The following is a 20,141-nucleotide window of genomic DNA, read 5'->3' on the forward strand; positions in this document are numbered from 1 at the left end:
AGATTCCTGCATGGGATTTTAACTGGTAATTGAAAGAAAGAAGGGAAACCAGGAGATGGAGATGAAGAGGGAGAGCTTTCCAGGCATGAGAGACAGCCAGTGAAAATTTCTAAAGATACAGGGTCTTATTTTAAGAACATCATGAAGGCCAGTGTCACTCAATTATAGAGTGAGAGACATAAGACTGGGCAGGGGAAATCGGTTGTGAAAGGTTTTTTATCTCAAACAGTAGGCTCCCAGAGGTGAAAGAAAGTCACTGAAGTTTATCGAGTAGGTGTCAGACCTGAAAATTAGGAAGACTACTTTGTTAGCTGAGTGAGGATAGACTAGAATGGTAAAAGATTTGTATCAGGGAAGCAACCAGCATGCTCTGGCAGTAGTCTAGGTATGAGATGGCAGGGGTCTGTACCAGGATGGTGTCAGTATCGGCAAGTCTTGTCAATAGATTGGATATGAATAGTGAAAGTGAAGAGGTGAGGATACTACCAAAGTCTAGGAGACTGGAAGGGTAATGGTTCCCTTAACAATAATAGGAATGTTTGGACATTGGGAAAGTTTGGGAAGAAAGCTAAAAGACTGAAGTTAAGGTGTCTATTGGATAGCTAGTTTAAGATGTCCAGTAGGCAGTTGGAGATATAAGACTCGAGGTCAGGACTTCATAAGTAAATGTGAGAATCATCAGCATAGAGTTGATAGTTGTATTTATGGGAGCAGATGAGTTCACCAAGTAAAATAGTATAATGAGAAGAAAAAAAAAGAGGGTCCAGGCATAACATGGATGGGAATTCAGTAAAGACAAAGAAAGAGCAATCAGATAGGTGACAGAAAAACCAAAAGAGTGTCTCAAACCTAGAGAATTAAAAGTATCAAGTAGAAGAGGGTGACTGACAGTGTCTAAGGCTGCAGAGAAGTCTAGGAGGAAGCAGATTGAGAAAAAGTCATTGGCAACTAAGAGATCGATCTTTGGTATGTTAGAGCAGTTTCAGCTGAACGATGGAATTGGAAGTTAGACTATAGAAAACTGAAGAGAAATGAGAGGAAAGGAAATAGAAGCACCTACTGTAGACAGACTTCTCAGATTTAGTCACTAAAAAGAGGACAGATTTAGAATGATAGCAGAGATAGATCAAGTGAGGAATTTTTTTTTTTTTGAGGATAGGAGCTAGGGACATGCTTGTAGGCACTAGCAAAGCAGCTGTTATTGAAGATAAATGAGAGAGTGGAGATGATAGGAGGAGCAATCTGATGGAGAATATAGGATAAATGAGCTTATGGTAGCTTCTGAGATCACCTACAGGGAGAAAAGAAGAGGAACAACGTTAAAGAAGAGGATCACTTGTGTTTATAGGGGAGTTTGCCTTGGCAAAGGAAAGAGGCTATCTCATTTCATAAGATGGGTGAAGTATGTGTGAGTAACAGAAGTCATTTGGGGGTGTAAAATAAGAAGCAGGAGAGATGAGATAACTTAGTGAATAGTAACATTTTTTTTTTCAGTAAATTTTGAGGCAGGATTCTCAGTTCAGATGTTGGTGAAGGAAGACTTGTAGAAGATTTGAAAAAGATAAGAAAGTTTTGGAAGAGACATTGTAGCAAATGGGATGGGGAGATAATTAGGGAGGTGTCAAAAGATTACTTTGCAGCAGTGAGGACCCATTTCAGATTATGTAATTTAGGATTGCAATGGACCCAGTCAGCATGCTTTTCTCCAGCTTTCTTAGGCAGAAGATGATGAGAGTGATATGAGGCTAAGGTTTAGAAGGAAAGAAACATGTAGGCTTGAACTTTTTTGTGCAGGAGTGATAGTCTAGGAAGGACCTGAAGGATTGAAGGATTAGAGGCTATGGTATGGATGAAGAACAGAGTTTGGGGTTACAAAGCAAAAGGAGAAGTGAAACAACAATTGTGATTAGATAAGGGAATTTCAGAATTCACATACATGGAAGTGGAGCACATTTATGAAATACCTTAGAAAGATTTCTTTGATGATTTCTGGAGGGCGGATAGAGATAGATTGAGACTGGAGACAGAGAACAACTAGGAGATGATAGTTCAGGTCAGAAGTGAAGGGTCATGTGATCATTTAAGTAGAGAAAAGGTAACATGGAAGGTATTATGGAAGAAGTATTGAGAGCCATCAGGAAGAGTAATTAAAAAATTCTTCTGAGATTGCAAAGATAGTGGCACAGGCACAGAAATGGGGAAGTTAGAGAGATGAGTAGGTTTTGGGTAGAGGTAGGAGATACGCAACTCAGTTTGGCTATGATGAGTTTAAGATATCTTTGGGATTTCCAAAGTCAGATGCCCAATGTGCAATTGTGTGATTGGGACTGGGGGAAATCAGGAGAAAAATAAGGACTGAGCTTGTGGATTTGAGTTCTCTGCATAAAGAAAATAAATGAGCTCATGGTAGCTTCTGAGATCACCTACAGGGAGAAAAGAAGAGGAACAATTTTAAAGCCCTGAGGTATACTACTCAAATGACAGAATACGAGTGAATAGTCAGTCAATAGGCAACTATTATGTATTAGGCACTGATGATGTAAAAAGAAAGAATAAAAAATCACTATGCTTAAGGGCCTTACTTCTTTCAGAGGAGATAGTATTTATATGTGTATATATATACATATATATATATATGCATATGTTTCTACATCTGCATATAAGTATATATAAAATAAATATTTACAGAATAAATACAAAATAAAAGCAAAGTAATTGGGGGGGTTGATCCGGCAAGCTAGAAATAATTTTTAAATGGATAACAGTTTTCAGTGAAGGTTCTTAGGAATAGGAAAGATCTTGGCAGGCAGCTGAAAAGGAACCAGTAGATAAAAAGAATATAGCTAGAAATATATGTTTCAGGAAAAATATGAAATAAGGTAGAAAAAGTAGATTAGAACAAGATTATAGAAGCCTTAGAATGTTTTTCAAGAGTTCATACTTTAATTGGTAGTTAATGTAATGGTGGGAAGAGCCACTTGGAACTACTCTATGGCGACTAGAAATTTGTTTCCACCTGGTTTTGAACCAGGGACTTTTTATGTGTTAGGCAAACATAATAACCACTACTCTACAGACACAAATTGATAATAGAGGAGACATGACAATTCTAGGTTAGGAAGATTAGTTGAACAGTAGTGTTGAACAGTTGAACAGATTAGAGTCTAGACTAGAGATAGGAAAGCCTATTGGGAGCCCAAACTAGGTGAGAAGAAATTAGAGCCAAACTACAATGACTGAAGTAGTCCTAAAGAGGTTGTCTGGCTTTGAGATAATTTAGTAGCATGAAGTGAGAGATGGGCAAAAACAAAAACAAGCTCAAGGTTGTATGCCTGGCAGAATGTTGGTGCCATTGGTGCCATTGATATAGGGGATGTAGAGGAAAAGGGAAAATGAAGAATTTGGAACCAACTGAGTTGGGGTTAACCAGCAAGCTTTTGGAGATACCAAACTAGAGCTATGAATTTGAGTAGGGATTACAATTTGGGGGATCATTGGCAAAAAAAAAAAGTATTAATTCATGCCACTGGAAGTATAAAACCTCACCGTTTACAGAAGAAGACTAAGAAAATAAACTTGGGTAATGGGCATTAGGAAAATGAGGGGACAGTGAAGACGTGACTGCCATGCCTGTGTTATTGAGATTGAAAAGATCATGAAAAACAGGTAAAATACCACAAGCGTGGAGAAGGACAAATGTGCCAACTTTTAAAAAAGAAAAAGAACAAAATAGTCTACTTTTTTGATTTTGAGTTCTGGGAAAATTCTGAAGTGAATTGTTAAAGAGATGGTCAATGTCTAGGAAGCATGGATTACAAAGAGTCAGGATGACTTAATCAAGAACATGTTGCACCAAACTAACTTTACTTTTATTTCTGGCAGGTTTCTTAAATTAATAAAGGAGAGCAGTGCTGAGGATATAGTTTACCTAGATTTTAACAGAGCTTTAGATACAGTAGTTAACAAGGTTCTTGTGAAGAAGCTGGAGGGATATGGTATAGATGACAATATAGACAGTCAGAGGGATTCAGACTTCATTGGATGTCTGTACTTGAGTTAATGCTTCAGTAGCAGCAAGGCAAAGGTCTCTAGCAGTGTACCCCAGGATTCTGGGGGCGGCCCTCTGCTCTGATCAATTACTTGAATTAAAGCATATCCAGTTTACCCATCAAATTTGCAGTTGAGACAAAACTAGAAGGGATATCTAACAAATTAGATAGAGGCTAGATCCTAAAAGATATTGAGAGGCGAACCTAGGGCATGTTTGCTAAAGGGGGCGTTCAGTGCTATCTCTGTGGGCACTTGGCACCATTACCCCAGCACAGTTTGCCAGAGTTCGTTACTAGAAAGCCAGAGGGCCAGGGGCTGGGTTGTTCCCATCCCTTTTTCCATGAGCACCTGAGGACATCTCTCACATCACCCACTCCTCTAAAAGGTTCGCCATCATTGAGCTAGAGCATTTGACTCTAGAATCTAGTAAGATGCATCAGGGCAGATAATTGTAAAGTCTTTCACTTGGATATAAAAAAAAGAACATCACAAGTATGAAATGGGGGTTAGGGAGAGGCATGGAAGTAGATAGCAGTTATTCTGAAAAAGATCTGTGGTTTTAGTGGACTAGAAACCCCAAAATGAATCAGTAGTATGATGTGATGGCTAAACAAGCTAATATGAACTTGGGTTTCCTTCAGAAGTGCATAGTTTAGAGAGTTTAGTGAGTAGAGAGCCAGGTCTAGAAATGGGAGGACCTGGATTCATATATCTGGCCTCAGACATTTCTAGCTGTGTGACCCTGGGCAAGTCATTTAACCCCCATTACCTAGCCTGTATTGTTTTTTAGTCTTGGAACCATTACACAGTATTGATTCTAAGATGGAAAGTAAGAATTATAAAGGGGAGGGGCATAGTTTCCAAGGTTAGGGAAGTTATTGTATGCCCACTGTCTGCCCTTGTCAGACCTCATCTAGTTCTGTGTACAACAATTGAAGAAGGGATATTGATGAGTTAAAGCTAAGCTGGTGAAGCTTTGGCACCGGGAGGGCTGCTCCATCCCCCCTCTTCCCAGTGCCTGAGGACATTTTTATATACCCTGTTCCTCTGTCCAGCCACCTAATGTGAGCACTTACTCCTGCTGTCTGGGGTAATGTGAGGGATTCACAGGCAGCTTGAAGTTGTACTTTAGGCACTCAGTCTTGAAAACATTCACCAACACTGAGAGTGTCCAGAAAAGAGCCCCTAGGGTGGTAAAGGGTTTTGACTCTGAATCTACAATATATGAAAATGATTGGCTGAACTGGGCACGTTTAACCTGAAGAAGAGATAGATGATCCAGGGAATGCATGATAGATGTCTTAAAGTCATTAAAACATTGTCAAAGAAAGGTCATGACTAAACAATGGATTGTTGGAAGTTGTAAAGAAGTAAATTTAATCTTAACCTCAAGAAAAACTGCCTAATGATTAGAAGAATTGTCCAAAAAAAGGCATAGATTGCCCCATTAGGTTGTGGCTCCTAAAAGCTGGATGGTCAGTCATCAGGTGAAGATTCCTTTCATGAATAGCAATAGCCACTAAGGTCCCTTATACCTTTGAAATTGCCTGATCCTGAGTGTTCAGAAAAACAAAACAATCATATTAGAGTATGCTGTTAAGGAAACTGAGGGAGAAAGAATATCTCAGGATGAGGGGGGGAAATATGTTTGTTTCAAGACAAAGAACAACACTACATTCAATCAAAGAATCTGGGGATTCTTTCTTTTCCCCCAGTAGCATGTTTCCATGTTGTGACTTTGGGAAAGACCTTTCACCTCATTGGACCTGAGTTTCCTCATCTGTAAAATGAGGGGGGTAGACTAAACTATCTCTAAGGTCTTTTCCAGTTCTAGAGCTGTGGTCTTTTGAATCATATGAAAAGCCCCAGAGAAATGAAGGAAGCCAAAGACAATAAAAACACCATTAGGCTTAGCGATAGCATCATCATTTGAAGGGTAAGTGGATGATAAGAAAATAGACACACAAGTGGAGATGGTACTTTCTTAGGAGTTCGATAGTGAAGTGGAGAAGAGAGGGTAGTAGATTCCCAAAACTTGTCAAATGCTTGTTAAATCCCTTTATAAACTATATGATATTTGATCCTAAATTTGTTACACAAATGGAATTGTTTTCATTTCTCCATTTTATTTTTTGGTCTGGACATTTAATTTTATCAGTATTGAGAATTTCCAATGGGGAAGTTTTTTCCTTGGATGTAGACTGGCAATTTTTCAGTATCTTAAGGTATCAGAGAGCTGCCTGGGGCCCTGAGAAGTTAAGAGACTTGACTGTGGTTACACAGCAGTTATATGTCCAAGAACAGTACTGTTAACTCCTCACATGCCTGTGCCAGGATGAGCTGTATCCACTCTACACCACACTGTCTCTTATTTTGGTTTTACTTTAAAAAATATTAATAGGGGGTAGCTGGGTGCCTCAGTGGTTGAGAGCCAGGCCTAGAGATGGGAGGTCCCAGGTTCAAATGTGACCTCAGACACTTCCTGACTGTGTGATCCTGGGCAAGTCACTTAACCCCCATTGCCTAGCCCTTACCACTCTTCCGCCTTGGAATCAATACATAGTATTGATTCTTTTCTTTTCTTTTTTTTAAACGTTATTTTATTTGGTCATTTCCAAACATTATTCATTGGAAACAAAGATCATTTTCTTTTCCTCCTCCCCCCCCCCCCCACCTCTCCCATAGTCAACACGCGATTCCACTAGGTATCACATGAGTTCTTGATTCGAACCCATTTCCATGTTGTTGGTATTTGCATTAGAGTGTTCATTTAGCGTCTCTCCTCAGTCATATCCCCTCCACCCCTGTAGTCAAGCAGTTGCCTTTCCTCGGTGTTTTTACTCCCACAGTTTATCCTCTGCTTGTGGATAGTATTTTTTAGATCCCTGCAGATTGTTCAGGGACACTGCATTGACACCAATGGAGAAGTCCATTATGTTCCATTGTACCACAGTGTCTGTGTACAATGTTCTCCTGGTTCTGCTCCTCTCACTCTGCATCACTTACTTCCTGGAGGTCGTTCCAGGCTCCATGGAATTCCTCCACTTTATTATTCCTTTGAGCACAATAGTATTCCATCACCAACATATACCACAATTTGTTCAGCCATTCCCCAAATGAAGGGCATCCTCTCATTTTCCAATATTTTGCCACCACAAAGAGCACAGCTATGAATATTCTTGTACAAGTCTTTTTCCTTATTATCTCTTTGGGGTACAGACCCAGCAGTGCTATGGCTGGATTATAGGGCAGACATTCTTTTATCGCCCTTTGGGCATAGTTGCATATTGCCCTCCAGAATGGTTGGATCAATTCACAACTCCACCAGCAATGAATTAATGTCCCGACTTTGTCACATCCCCTCCAGCATTCATTACTTTCCTTTGCTGTCATGTTGACCAATCTGCTAGGTGTGAGGTGATACCTCAGAGTTGTTTTGATTTGAATCTCTGATTATAAGAGATGTAGAACACTTTTTCATGTGCTTATTAATAGTTTTGATTTCTTTGGCTGAAAACTGCCTGTTCATGTCCCTTGTCCATTTATCAGTTGGAGAGTGGCTTGATTTTTTGTACAATTGATTTAGCTCTTTGTAAATTTGAGTAATTAAACCTTTGTCAGAGGTTTTTATGAAGATTGTTTCCCAATTTGTTGCTTCCCTTCTGATTTTAGTTACATTGGTTTTGTTTGTACAAAAACTTTTTAATTTGATGTAGTCAAAATTATTTATTTTACATTTTGTGACTCTTTCTAAGTCTTGCTTGGTTTTAAAAATCTTTCCCTTCCCAAAGGTCTGACATGTATACTATTCTGTGTTCACATAATTTACTTATAGTTTCCTTCTTTATGTTCAAGTCATTCACCCATTCTGAATTTATCTTGGTGTAGGGTGTGAGGTGTTGATCCAAACCTAATCTCTCCCACACAGTCTTCCAATTTTCCCAGCAGTTTTTATCAAATAATGGATTGTTGTCCCAAAAGCTGGGGTCTTTGGGTTTGTCATAAACTGTCTTGCTGAGATCATTTACGCCAAGTCTATTCCACTGATCCTCCTTTCTGTCTCTTAGCCAGTACCAAATTGTTTTGATGACCACTGCTTTATAGTATAGTTTGAGATCTGGGACTGCAAGTCCTTCCTCTGCATTTTTTTTTCATGATTTCCCTGGATATCCTTGATCCTTTGTTCTTCCAAATGAACTTAGTTATGGTTTTTTCTAATTCAGTAAAGAAGTTTTTTGGTAGTTCAATGGGTATGGCACTAAATAAGTAAATTAATTTGGGTAGGATTATCATTTTTATTATGTTAGCTCGTCCCACCCATGAGCAATCAATGTTTTTCCAATTGTTTAGATCTAGTTTTAGCTGTGTGGAAAGTGTTTTGTAGTTGTGTTCATACAGTTCCTGTGTTTGTCTCGGCAGATAGATTCCTAAGTATTTTATATTGTCTAGGGTGATTTTGAATGGGATTTCTCTTTCTAATTCTTGCTGCTGAAATGGGTTAGAGATATATAGAAATGCTGATGATTTATGCAGGTTTATTTTGTATCCTGCAACTTTGCTAAAGTTGATTATTTCGAGTAACTTTTTGGTTGATTCTCTAGGATTCCTTAAGTAAACCATCATATCATCTGCAAAGAGTGATAACTTGGTCTCCTCATTGCCAATTTTAATACCTTCAATTTCTTTTTCTTCTCTAATTGCTACTGCTAGTGTTTCTAGTACAATGTTAAATAATAGAGGTGATGATGGGCATCCTTGTTTTACTCCTCATCTTATTGAGAAGGCTTCTAGTTTATCCCCATTGCAGATGATGTTTGCTGATGGTTTTAGATATATACTGTTTATTATTTTTAGGAAAGGCCCTTCTATTCCTATACTTTCTAGTGTTTTCAATAGGAATGGGTGTTGTATTTTGTCAAAGGCTTTTTCTGCATCTATTGAGATAATCATGTGATTTTTGTCAGTTTGCTTGTTAATATGGTCAATTATGCAGATAGTTTTCCTAATATTGAGCCATCCTTGCATTCCTGGTATGAGTCCTGCCTGGTCATTGTGGATGACCCTTCATAGTATTGATTCTAAGGTAGAAGGGAAAAGTTAAAAAATATATATTAGCAACATGATGGGCTATTGTTATGAGAAATCTTTTTGAGTGGATGTAGCTATATATGTATATAAATATGTTATTACCTATTTTAAATTTGTTGGAATCACATGGTACTTATTTTTCCTTTATGATGTAGTGGAATTACATATTTTATTTGACTGTTACAGACTTACGACAAGATATGCTAACTCTTCAGATCATTCGAATTATGGAAAATATCTGGCAAAATCAGGGTCTTGATCTTCGGTGAGTATTAAAGGTAACATGATGAATAATGGATTCTTTTTTTTCTTATGTGTGGAAAGTTGGCTTAGCCCAAAAAAGCCACTTAGTCATGATTAAATCAGTTGCTTTTCAGTACTGAGGTTGTAGCATGCATATTTTTTAAGCAATTTCTGAAGTAGTAGTTAACAAGAGTTGGTCAGTCTTCCTTCCCTTCCTCCATCCCTCCCCCTTTCTTCCCAGAGGATAAGAGATTAAAATTATTCATGCTTCAGCATGAATAATAGTGCATGCAAGGGGAGCAAAAGACATGTTTTAATACTAGCTTTCAGTCATTCTCAGAAAAGTTGTCTTTTCCATGTAGTACTAGGAGTTTAAAACAGAGGGAAATCATGCTCTTCAATGCCCTTTTTAAACAACTTTAAACTGGAATAATAGCCCAGTCTTGCAATAAAAATGCTAGCCTCAGTTTCCCTAATCCATTTAACCTTTTTACAGTATTTTCCTTCTAATCATTCCCCCTCTTGTCAATCCAGCCATCTTCCCACCTCTGACATCTCTTTCTCCACTTGTCATTTGTAGCCACCACAAATCCTCATATAAAACAGCAAGCTTTTATTAAGCGCCTACTATATGTCAGGTGCTATGCTGGGCTCTTGGGATACAAAGCCAAACATGAAACTGTCCCTTTCTTTGAAGAACTTATAGTATAGAGGGTGGGGGGAACAGCATGTACATATGTAAGTATAGACACTTAAACATACAAACCATTTTGAAAAGAAAAACATGATCAGGTCACTCAGTCTTTGATGCCTTTGTCTTCTTTGTGGTTTATAACTTGTCAACAACAAGCAAGTTTAGTCACAAAAACCCTTTAAAGCCTCTAACACAAATGGGTGGTGCTGTGTAAAAAGTTATCAAACTACCAAATTACAACCCTCTAGATGTCTGATTTTAAACATTTCTTGGTGTGTGTTGGGCGGGGGTTCAAATACAAACATCTACAAAATTCTACTTCTTTAAGATGTTCAGTAACATCTTAAGAAAATTTTCTAGCTTGTGAATAGGGACAGTATGGATCCCTGTGGGGAAACCGCACCACATAGACTTGAAGGAGATTGCAAATGTGATGATTTACCAATATTATTATAGTTTTTGCTGCCACAAGCATAAGGAAAAGATTCATTTAAGCCTACATGTACAAAAATGTTCTGAACATTATTTGTGATAACAAAAAAATGTGTAAGCAGTGGTTGGGAAATGACTACCTAAATGATGACATAGGAATGTAATGAGATATCATTGCACCGGAAACAATGATGAATGTGAAAAATCCCAAGAAACATGGGAACACTTGTGTGAAGTGATGCAGAGACAAGAAAGCAATATACATGTTGATTACAATACATCCCTGCTTTCTATTACCAGGCAATGAGTGGTTTTCAGGAAATGTTGTCTGTAAGGGGTTGGAAGTGTTTGGCAAATGTCTGCTATGTCCACACAAAATGTGTGAATATCTTAAGATCAATAAAGCAAATTGGAAATATGAAAAAAAATAGCCTAGATATTTCATTCTCTAGTCAACCAACTTCAATGTAGTGCTGCTATGTGCTCCAAAATAAGCAAAAATTATTTGGAGATGATTCTCATAAGCTGATGTAGTTTATGCAAAAGCCCTTTGAAAAGGTCATAGTTATTAGGAGTAGTGATGTTTAAAAATTGTTCCAGGCTCTGCTTCCATGTTACGTTGAATAATGGTGTCAAAAGTGAATTGAGTTTGATTTCAACTTATAATTTTACACATTTGAAGAAAAAAATTAAATAATCCCCATATTTATAGGAAAAGGTAGGTCTGGCCATCTTATTCCTCTTGCTCACCTGCAGTGCCCACCTTTTGCTTGTAGATACTTGTTAGCTGTGTGACCCCAGCAACTCATTTCACCTCTTGGCTTCAGTTTTCTCATTTGTCAAATAGGTATACTAGTAGCACTTACCCCACAAGGTTACTGTGAGGAGCATTTGCAATGTTTGCAAAATACTTTGTAAATCTTAAGGCGTCATATGAGGTTCATTATTATATTTTAGTATTAGCTAAAAGACTTGACTGAAATTTCGGGCATCTACAATCTGGCTTCACCACCCCCTCCACCCACCTTCAGATATTAGCCTCAAAGAAGAGCCCTGGGGTGGCCCCGAAGGGGCCAATCATGGTTTCGTGTAGGAGGAATGTCATTGCCCTAGGGGTGTCCCCAAGTGCAAAGGGCTGCCTGGTGGGTGTGTTCTGGCTATGGCAGCCAGGTCTGGTTGGACTAGATGAGCCCTGAGGTCCATCCCAGCTCTAGAATTCCCATTTGGTCATTTTACCTTTTCAGGCTCATCTCACCCAGCTACACTTTGTACACTGCATCGCGCACACTCAGCTCCTGATGATTTCCGGGTCTTACCTTGTGTTCTTTCACCTCCTTTCATGTGTTCCGGCCATTGCCATCTCCCGAATGCCCGGGCTTCTCTTCCTTTGAGGCTCGAGGGCCACTTCCTCTCTGAATGCTTCCTGGATTCTTCTCAGCTCAGAGCCGTCCGTCTCTTCCTTAAATTTCCCTGGATCATTTAGCGTGACTCTCTCCTTGGCCCCTTCTCTCTTGCTTCTTTGGGCATGCTTTCTATCTTCTCCTCCCCCCAACCTGTGAACCCCTTGGAGCCTCGGAGGTGAAGGCTGTCCTCCTTCATGTGTGCTCCCAAACACATCCTGGGGGCCTCGTCCCTTCTTCCCCGAAGACTCGCAGCACCCCAGGAAGCTTTATTTCATGAGGGTTTTTAGGAATGTTCCTTTTAAGTTTATACGTACGTAGCCAAATGCTCTCTTGAAATACCTTCCGGTTTCATGGTCTTAAAGTATTCACAAACTCCAGCAGCAGCCATTTTTGTCACCGTCTCATGACCCAGGATCCATAAGTTCCCTGCTGGCAGTGGTGTGGTGCTTCCATGTCACGATATGCCACATGTCTGTGGCCAGAAAAAAAAGCACTCCCTGGTGAGAGCAGCCTTAAGCCGGAGGGCTCTCAGGGCTTCCCTGGGCCATCCAGAACTGGCTCGGAGTTCTTCGGGCAGCGTGAGGCCTCGGCATGCCCTCCGCCGGCCTAATCTTCCCATGTGGGGCTGCTTCCACACAGCTGTGGGGCATCAGAGTCTGTCAAGGATCGGCCTGGTTCCCTGATGGCACAGAACTAAAATGACTTCCCGTTTCCATAACATTCTGTGCTCATAAGAGCTTTTCTTATACCTTCCTTAGGAGGGAGGGCCTGTGAATTGTGCAAAGTGAGGTTCTTGGGGACATTGCCAATGATGCTATAGTCAAAGGCCCACTAAAATACAGTTTTAGCAATGCCTAGAGAGGAGGCCGGACGATGAGTGATATAAGTGACTGGCCTTAAAGCAAAAGGACTGGGGCTTGAACCCCAACTCACTCTCGTGACCCTGGCCCAGGCACCACACTCCAAAGCTGCTTCTTTGTTCCCTGAAAAGTCCCCACCTGACCATGAAGCCTGGGAGTGAGAAAAGTGTTTTTAAATCTTGGGGAGCTTTACAAATGGGAACTGCTTTTAAATGCAGTGTTCATTTATTGTGTTGCTAAATGTTTCATTGTTTAAAATTCCTCCAGATGCCTGTAACTTTCTTTCTAACTTTCTTTCTTTTTTTTTCAGGATGCTGCCTTATGGTTGCCTATCAATTGGGGACTGTGTTGGCCTCATTGAGGTGGTCAGAAATTCTCATACTATCATGCAGATTCAATGTAAAGGGGGCCTAAAGGGGGCCTTGCAGTTCAACAGCCATACATTACATCAGTGGCTCAAAGACAAGAATAAAGGAGAAATGTGAGTTTATTTCATCCTCCTTTCTGTTCTCTAGTTCCTCACTATTTGACTTTCCATAGATCTTGTAAGTCATTACCTCGGGGGTTAAGGTAAAAGGTCTTTAATACCTTGGTTGTAAAAGAAAGAAATGAAGTGACTCTTAGATGTAGGTTCAGTTAAATCTTCTATAAAAGTTAAAAGAATCAAAGTTTTTGTGTATGTTTGAAATTTTCTTGTGGAGATCTTATAAACATATTTCTTATGTTTAGTCTAAATTTTTTTGCTAATAGAGTGACTTTTTAAATAGGGTTCCTTAAAACCCATCATCAGTTGACAAGGAAAGGCGCAGTCTACTTTCAAAATGATGTTAATGAATCCAAAGGACTCAAAAATACTAGAGTTTAGGTGGTATCCTTGCCCTTTTGGTCCTAAAAAATGTTTGGCTATCAATACATACTCCAGTCTGTGTATTTGTTTTCTTCACCGTTTTTAATAAACAAGGTTGTTTAAAGAGGGAGTTTGAGTCCCAGTGAATTGGAAAAAAAAAACCCAGTACATTAATAACTTTTATTGTAAGCTTTCTCTATATAGGCGTACTAAATGCCTCTGGAAACTTCCTTAGAAACTATAGGTCATCCTCATCAGAATCTCAAAATTGCTTAGAAAGCCAGCCAAAAATTAGATTGAAGGATCACATTTGCTACCTCTACTGTCAAAAGCTGTGAACCTAATCACAGTGGAATGGATGGCTCTCTTAAATTGAGCAGCAAAGTGAACCCTGTTATATTTGCACTAAAGAACTGTTCGATTTGTTCTCTATAGATACGATGCAGCCATTGATTTGTTTACACGTTCATGTGCTGGATACTGCGTGGCTACCTTCATTTTGGGAATCGGTGACCGGCACAATAGTAATATCATGGTGAAGGATGATGGACAAGTAATAAGCTTCCTTTTTTAAAAAATCTTTTGATATTAGAACCTTTCACAAATTAAGTATGTTACATGCTTACATGGGCCAAAAATATAATATGATTTCCCCCCCTTTTTTTTAAGTTATTTCATATAGACTTTGGACACTTTTTGGATCACAAAAAGAAGAAATTTGGTTATAAACGAGAGCGTGTGCCCTTCGTCTTGACACAAGATTTCTTGATTGTAATAAGCAAAGGAGCCCAAGAATGCACAAAGACGAGAGAATTTGAGAGGTAAGATTCCAATACAGATTCCTTAAGGCACAGTTTTCTATGTTCAGTTCATTTAAGGGGGGCAATTGTTGTATTAAGTTGTTTTAAGAGGTCTGACAAGGGGGGGGCGAGCAGTGACTCAAACTCGAGGGACCCATGTTGACAGCTAAGAGGGACCTAGGATGGCATGGATCCTTTTGAATCCAATTGAGAGGTTTTCCTTCCATCTAGTGCAGGCCCCTCATTTACAGAAGAGAGAATGGAGGAGGCACACATTTTACAGAGGAGAGAATGGAGAAAGGTCACATAGGTAGACCAGATCTGAAAGAGGAAGGAAAGAAAAGAAGCATTTATTAAGCTTATACTGTGTACCAGGCACTGTGCTCAGTGCTTTATAAATAGTTATATCTTTTTCAGTACTTGGTGCCATTATCCTCCTTATTTTGCAGTTCAAGAAACTGAGGCAGGCAGAAGTTAAATGACTGGTCCAGGGTCACACAGCTAGTAAGTGTCTGAGAACAGATTTGAACTCATGTCTCCGTCTCCCTGATTCCAGACCTGGCACCGTATGTGCTCTGGTGCCACCTTGCTGAAAATTGAACCAAGGTCGTCTGTCTGCAAATTCATGTTCTGCTGCTCACCGTGGTAGACTAAATTCTAGCTTATTAGAGAGAAACTAGAATTGCAGCCACAGTGAGATTCTACTACCTTTTACTCCCTGGTGATCCAACTGCAATTTTCTATTTACAGATTTCAGGAAATGTGCTATAAGGCGTACTTAGCTATTCGGCAACATGCCAATCTCTTCATCAATCTTTTCTCCATGATGCTTGGCTCTGGAATGCCCGAACTACAATCATTTGATGATATTGCATACATTCGAAAGACCCTGGCCTTGGATAAAACTGAGCAGGAGGCTTTGGAGTATTTCATGAAGCAGATGAATGATGCTCATCATGGGGGCTGGACAACCAAAATGGATTGGATTTTCCATACAATAAAGCAGCACGCTTTGAACTGAAGCGATGGCGGAGCCCCAGCACCAGCCTCGGGGACTGCTCGGCACTGCTCCTCACTGTCAGCAGGCAAAGGCTGCTTGCATAGGAATCGCACAAACCATGAACAGCATTAGAATCGACAGCAAGAACCGAGATAAACTCTTTCTTCAACCATTGAAACAGTGTAAACGCAAACAGGGTTTGATAGCACTAAACTAGTACATTTCAAAATTAAGCTTTAGTATAATGCGCAATTTCATGTTATGCCTTAAGTCCAAAAAGGTAAACTTTGAAGATTGTTTGTATCCTTTTTTTAAAAAACAAAACAAAATATATAGAAACTGATGGCTAAGGAGAGAGAATAATGTTCTTTTTGTGTTGCAAATGTTGTATGTTTTAAAACATGGAAGTGACAGTCTGTCATTACATCAAGTCCAAGGAAACCACAGGGTGGTGTTGAGCTGCTTGAGAATGGATAAGAAAGGAAATCCATCACTTTCCCGTTGTGTTCACTTTATAGTTTGAAGTGAGTTTTTTGACTCCCAGTTCTCATGAAGAAAAACACTTGGGGTGGAACAGAATCTTTCCATTTCATTAGGGACTTTTCCTTTTAAAAACAAATCAAACCTTTTAATGACTGGGCCTTATCTGCAGAGTTTGGTGAGTAAGTAGAACTGAGACCTTTTAGAAGGTGCTTTTCCTGGATGAGCATTTACCAGGGAAATTCCAAGTTCCTACAGAAACTAAACTGCCATAGAAAAGGGATGAGAAGGACTAGCTGTCATGTACTGGAATCATGCAGTGTTCCCCTTAGGGTTTGACATTTTCTCCTCATTTTGCATTTGAACTGAATACATTTTTCATGCATGTTTTCCAGAACCTAGAAGAAAGTGTTAATGTTATTAAAAGATTATTTTTTATAAAAGGCTATTTATATTATAAAAACTTATCATTAATATATATTCTTTATTTAGATTATCTGTCCCATGGTCATGCATTTATTTTATAGCCTCATATATTTTGGGTTAAGACTCTGCCATCCGTAGTGACATCATCATTCCCTTGGTCTTTGAGAGAAGCCCAGGCACTCTTCCATAATGTACACCATTGCCCAGGGATTCACTGTTAGAATTGGCTAAATAGCCTGCTCAGGACCACCTCTTTTCTCCTTTTTTCACTTTTCCTCCACTTTCTCTCTTCTACCAAAAGACACTTACTCATTTGCAATCAGCTCAGTAACACAGATTCTTATCCTATATGCATTAACTCCTCCTAAAGTGGAAGCACTTATAAAGGAAGAACCCCTGAGAGCAACAGGGAAAAAGAAGCCAGGAATGATGCCTGCTTGCAGGCTATTCGCCTGTGTCTCCAGAATAAAAATGAAAGCCAAGGTGATTCCGATTGGCTCCCACTTGAAAGTAGCCAGAATCCCTTTTCCAAGTTTCTGAAGTTGCACTTAAGCCCAAGTAAATTCATAAACATTCTGAAGAAGTGTTTCACCCCCTATTCTGGATTGGGAGTTGCCAGGGAAGTGCTTTCTTCACTAGAGATAGACCCAGCATTCCACATGGTATTTGGAATAAATGCCTGCAGGCCCGGGAAACAGCTTCTGCAGAGTCTTTGTGCCACAGGAAAAAAATGTGCAATAATGGCGAGGGGCTGCAAGTGTCTAGATTAGGCATGGTATTGGAATATAACTATAAAAACTGTACATTGCGTTCTCCGTATTGGTAATGAGCTATTGAATGGTTTACTTCATTTAGAAAGTTCTTTAATGAAATTAGTTACTTATACTAGAGCCTTGGATCAAGTAAACCAGGGACTGTATTGCCAAAACTCATAAAGTATATTTGGCTATTTTAGGACACATAAGGATATAGGCTCCCTAGAGTTAGTTGTTGAAGATTTAGGTACTTTATTAAAGCATGTAAATAATACTGTCTTAGTGAAAGCCACTGAGAAAAATAAATTTGGAGTATTGGAATATTCATCTTTTCATATTTATAATTGACTGTCTCAGAACAGTTAGCAGATTTAAAACCCTTTGTTTGATCATTGTTCCCCTTTGCAGTTATGAAAGCTTTCATGGCTAACAGATTCCATCTTCTCTTTATTTGACGCGTATTTAACTATGATGTGTCATTACTAATCTGCACTTGACACGTGTTAGCATTTTACCTTTTTCAGTATCAGGGATTGATGATGGGACACCTTAGTGAAATAATGGGCATCTGAAACCCTGATACTTAAAAGTCATCACAGAGAATCTTGGTTTTACCCCTAAGTCCCTAAAGCAGTGGTTTTTCTGAGACTCCTTGCACGGAAATAAAAAGATGTTTGCATTGCCCACATCAATATAGATCGCTCTCTAGGGCTCCCATGAAAATTTGTGGTTTGTATTTATTTATCTGCATGAATTACTGCAGCTAAATTATTTTAGTTCCAAATTTTCTGAGCCGTGTAGAGGAATTGCTGGGGAGGGAGCATGGGAGCCAAGCTAAGGGACCTGAAAGCCGGCTCAATTTTAAGCAAATCTAAGCAGAAGAGAGCTTAGGGAAAAAAATTAGTTGAAAAAAGGAAAGGAGAAAAGGAAGATTCCAAAAAGCCAAGCCATTGCAATTTGAATTGAGTATACTGCTGGATGACTAAAATTGATTTCAGGTCAGAGGTCATGGAACAGGCTCTAACATTACCTATCTATTGAAATTAGTTAAATTCCCAAAACCACATCTCAGATTTTACGCTATGAACATTGACTTTAAATATCATTGGATCTCCCAAGGAATATTTCTTGCCTAATCCATTTGGAGAAAGAGAAATGGAGCACATTTTTGAAGAGCAGAAGCCCTAACATTTAATATCTTCTAGAAAGAAATGTAAAAGCCTGCTTGACCTTTCAGCATATTCTCTCCCTAAAGGGACACACCCATTTTGAAGACTGAGAATGCATCTCTAAATCAGAGTAGGTTTTATTTGACGTTCTACCGCAGAGCTCGTTTCTCTTGGTTCTTACGTGTCACCTGTAAAAACTGTGTCGAAAATAATCAATTCTGAAATTTGTCCCAAAATCTATTTGTGTTTATAAGCCCATTAAGAAAATGGGGAACTGGTGAATATGTAATGATTTGTAAAATATTTTAATGTAATTTTTTCAACTGTGAAACTGACTTGGTTTTTTCATGAAAACAGGCTGCTGATAAAGTATTTTTCTGTAAAGTGTAGTCTTTACTAAATGAGAATATGATGTATTGATTAGAGTGTGTGTACACTCTTGGGTTTTTTCCCCGTTTTCCTTTTTTAAAATGTATTGATAGGTTTTCTGATAGGTAAACCAGACTGGCTGTATAAGTTTTTCCCTTTTTTTTTTTAACTGAAAACTGAATGGTTTGGGATCTTTTAGAAAAGGAGCCTGCATATTTCAAAGGCACCACAGCAATTTCACAGCTTGTAGATAAGTTTGTGTTTGATTATTCTTTATTGTTTTGTTTTTTCTCATCTCGTTTTGTAACTCCATTTTAGTCCTATCACGATCAATAACTCATGCTTCCTAACTCTTTGAAGGCATTTCCTTTGCTTCATTATTCTGTTACCAACAAGTTAATGTCAGCTCTAGCAACTATCATGTTCCTTATCTTTTCCTGTCTGTACAGGCTGCAGACCTGGGCTGGACCCATTCACCATCTGAAAAGTCCCCTTTAAGAAATGATCATTTGGATGCCTAAGACATCCCCCAAGCACTTCAATTTTGAAAATAGTGTGACGTTAGTGAATTGTTCTTTGCTTCTTCTATCTAAACACAGTTTTCTTATTTCTGACTTTTTAACTTGACTAGATAAACAATCCTCTTTTATACCAGTCCTGTCAGATGCATGCCCTATGTTACACAGAGAGCCAAAAGCTTTTAGCTTACATTGTCCATGTAGTGAACGTCAGCCCTTGCAGCTGAGACCGTCTTGTTTTATAGGATTGATTCCCCTTGTTCAAGTAGCCTGCCAGTCTACGTTGGGTAAGATGGTTACAGCAGTAGTTCCGATTCTAATTTATGGTAATCAATTATGCATTCAGGCCACTGTCTAAGAACTGTGAAAGATGCATCTTTAAAATTGTCGTTGAGATAACCACCGGATAGGAAACTTTAGTTACAAAAAGACTAATACAGCTGGGTTGTTTTTGTTTTTTAAAGCACATCCACAAAATCTGTATTTATTTTTCACTACCTTTTTAAAATAAACAGCTTCACATCTGGGACTTGAGGTGCTGTGGCCTTGAGAAATTCTTTTTTTTTTTTAATCCTTCCCTTCTGTCTTAAGGCAGAAGAGGGGTAAGGGCTAGGCAGTGGGGGTTAAGTGACTTGCTGAAGGTCACACAGAGATCAGTTTTGAACCCAGAATTCTCATCTCTAGGCTTGGCTCTCAATCCACTGAGCCACCTAGCTTCCCCCTCCTTGAGAAAATCTAAAACAAATGAATCTTCAATTCCAGAACATGCAGACTTGTGTGTCAACATAAGCGATGACCATGGATCTTACCAAATTTAATTAAAGGTTTTCCTCTTGGAAAACTGATGGAAAGAAATACCCAGGACTTTCCATTCAGTGCAACAGGTGTTAACATGCCTGAAGTTCTGCCAGGCAACGCATTGATGATTTTTACTATCAGAGCACTTATGGAGGATCTTCACTAAAAGCAACTGGAAAGTTTCTCTTTTTCCCGTCATTGGGCCAATT

The 20,141-nt window shown here is 39.1% G+C and overlaps 1 protein-coding gene across 6 annotated transcripts in view; it reads left to right on the forward strand.

Annotated features, from left to right (window-relative positions):
• Window positions 1-19,668, forward strand: part of PIK3CA (phosphatidylinositol-4,5-bisphosphate 3-kinase catalytic subunit alpha) — a 94,976-nt gene extending 75,308 nt beyond the window's left edge. For all 6 annotated transcript variants that reach the window (XM_056807455.1, XM_056807458.1, XM_056807460.1 and 3 more), the window contains 5 exons: window positions 9,325-9,403; window positions 13,081-13,251; window positions 14,053-14,170; window positions 14,287-14,438; window positions 15,168-19,668. In XM_056807455.1, coding sequence (XP_056663433.1) covers window positions 9,325-9,403; window positions 13,081-13,251; window positions 14,053-14,170; window positions 14,287-14,438; window positions 15,168-15,438 — 791 coding nt within the window. In that variant the 3' untranslated portion in view covers window positions 15,439-19,668. The remainder of the gene's footprint in view (window positions 1-9,324; window positions 9,404-13,080; window positions 13,252-14,052; window positions 14,171-14,286; window positions 14,439-15,167) is intronic.
• The last annotated feature ends 473 nt before the right edge of the window (window positions 19,669-20,141 follow it).

This window comes from Monodelphis domestica, chromosome 8, assembly GCF_027887165.1.
Source record: "Monodelphis domestica isolate mMonDom1 chromosome 8, mMonDom1.pri, whole genome shotgun sequence".
NCBI classification, from domain to species: domain Eukaryota; kingdom Metazoa; phylum Chordata; class Mammalia; order Didelphimorphia; family Didelphidae; genus Monodelphis; species Monodelphis domestica.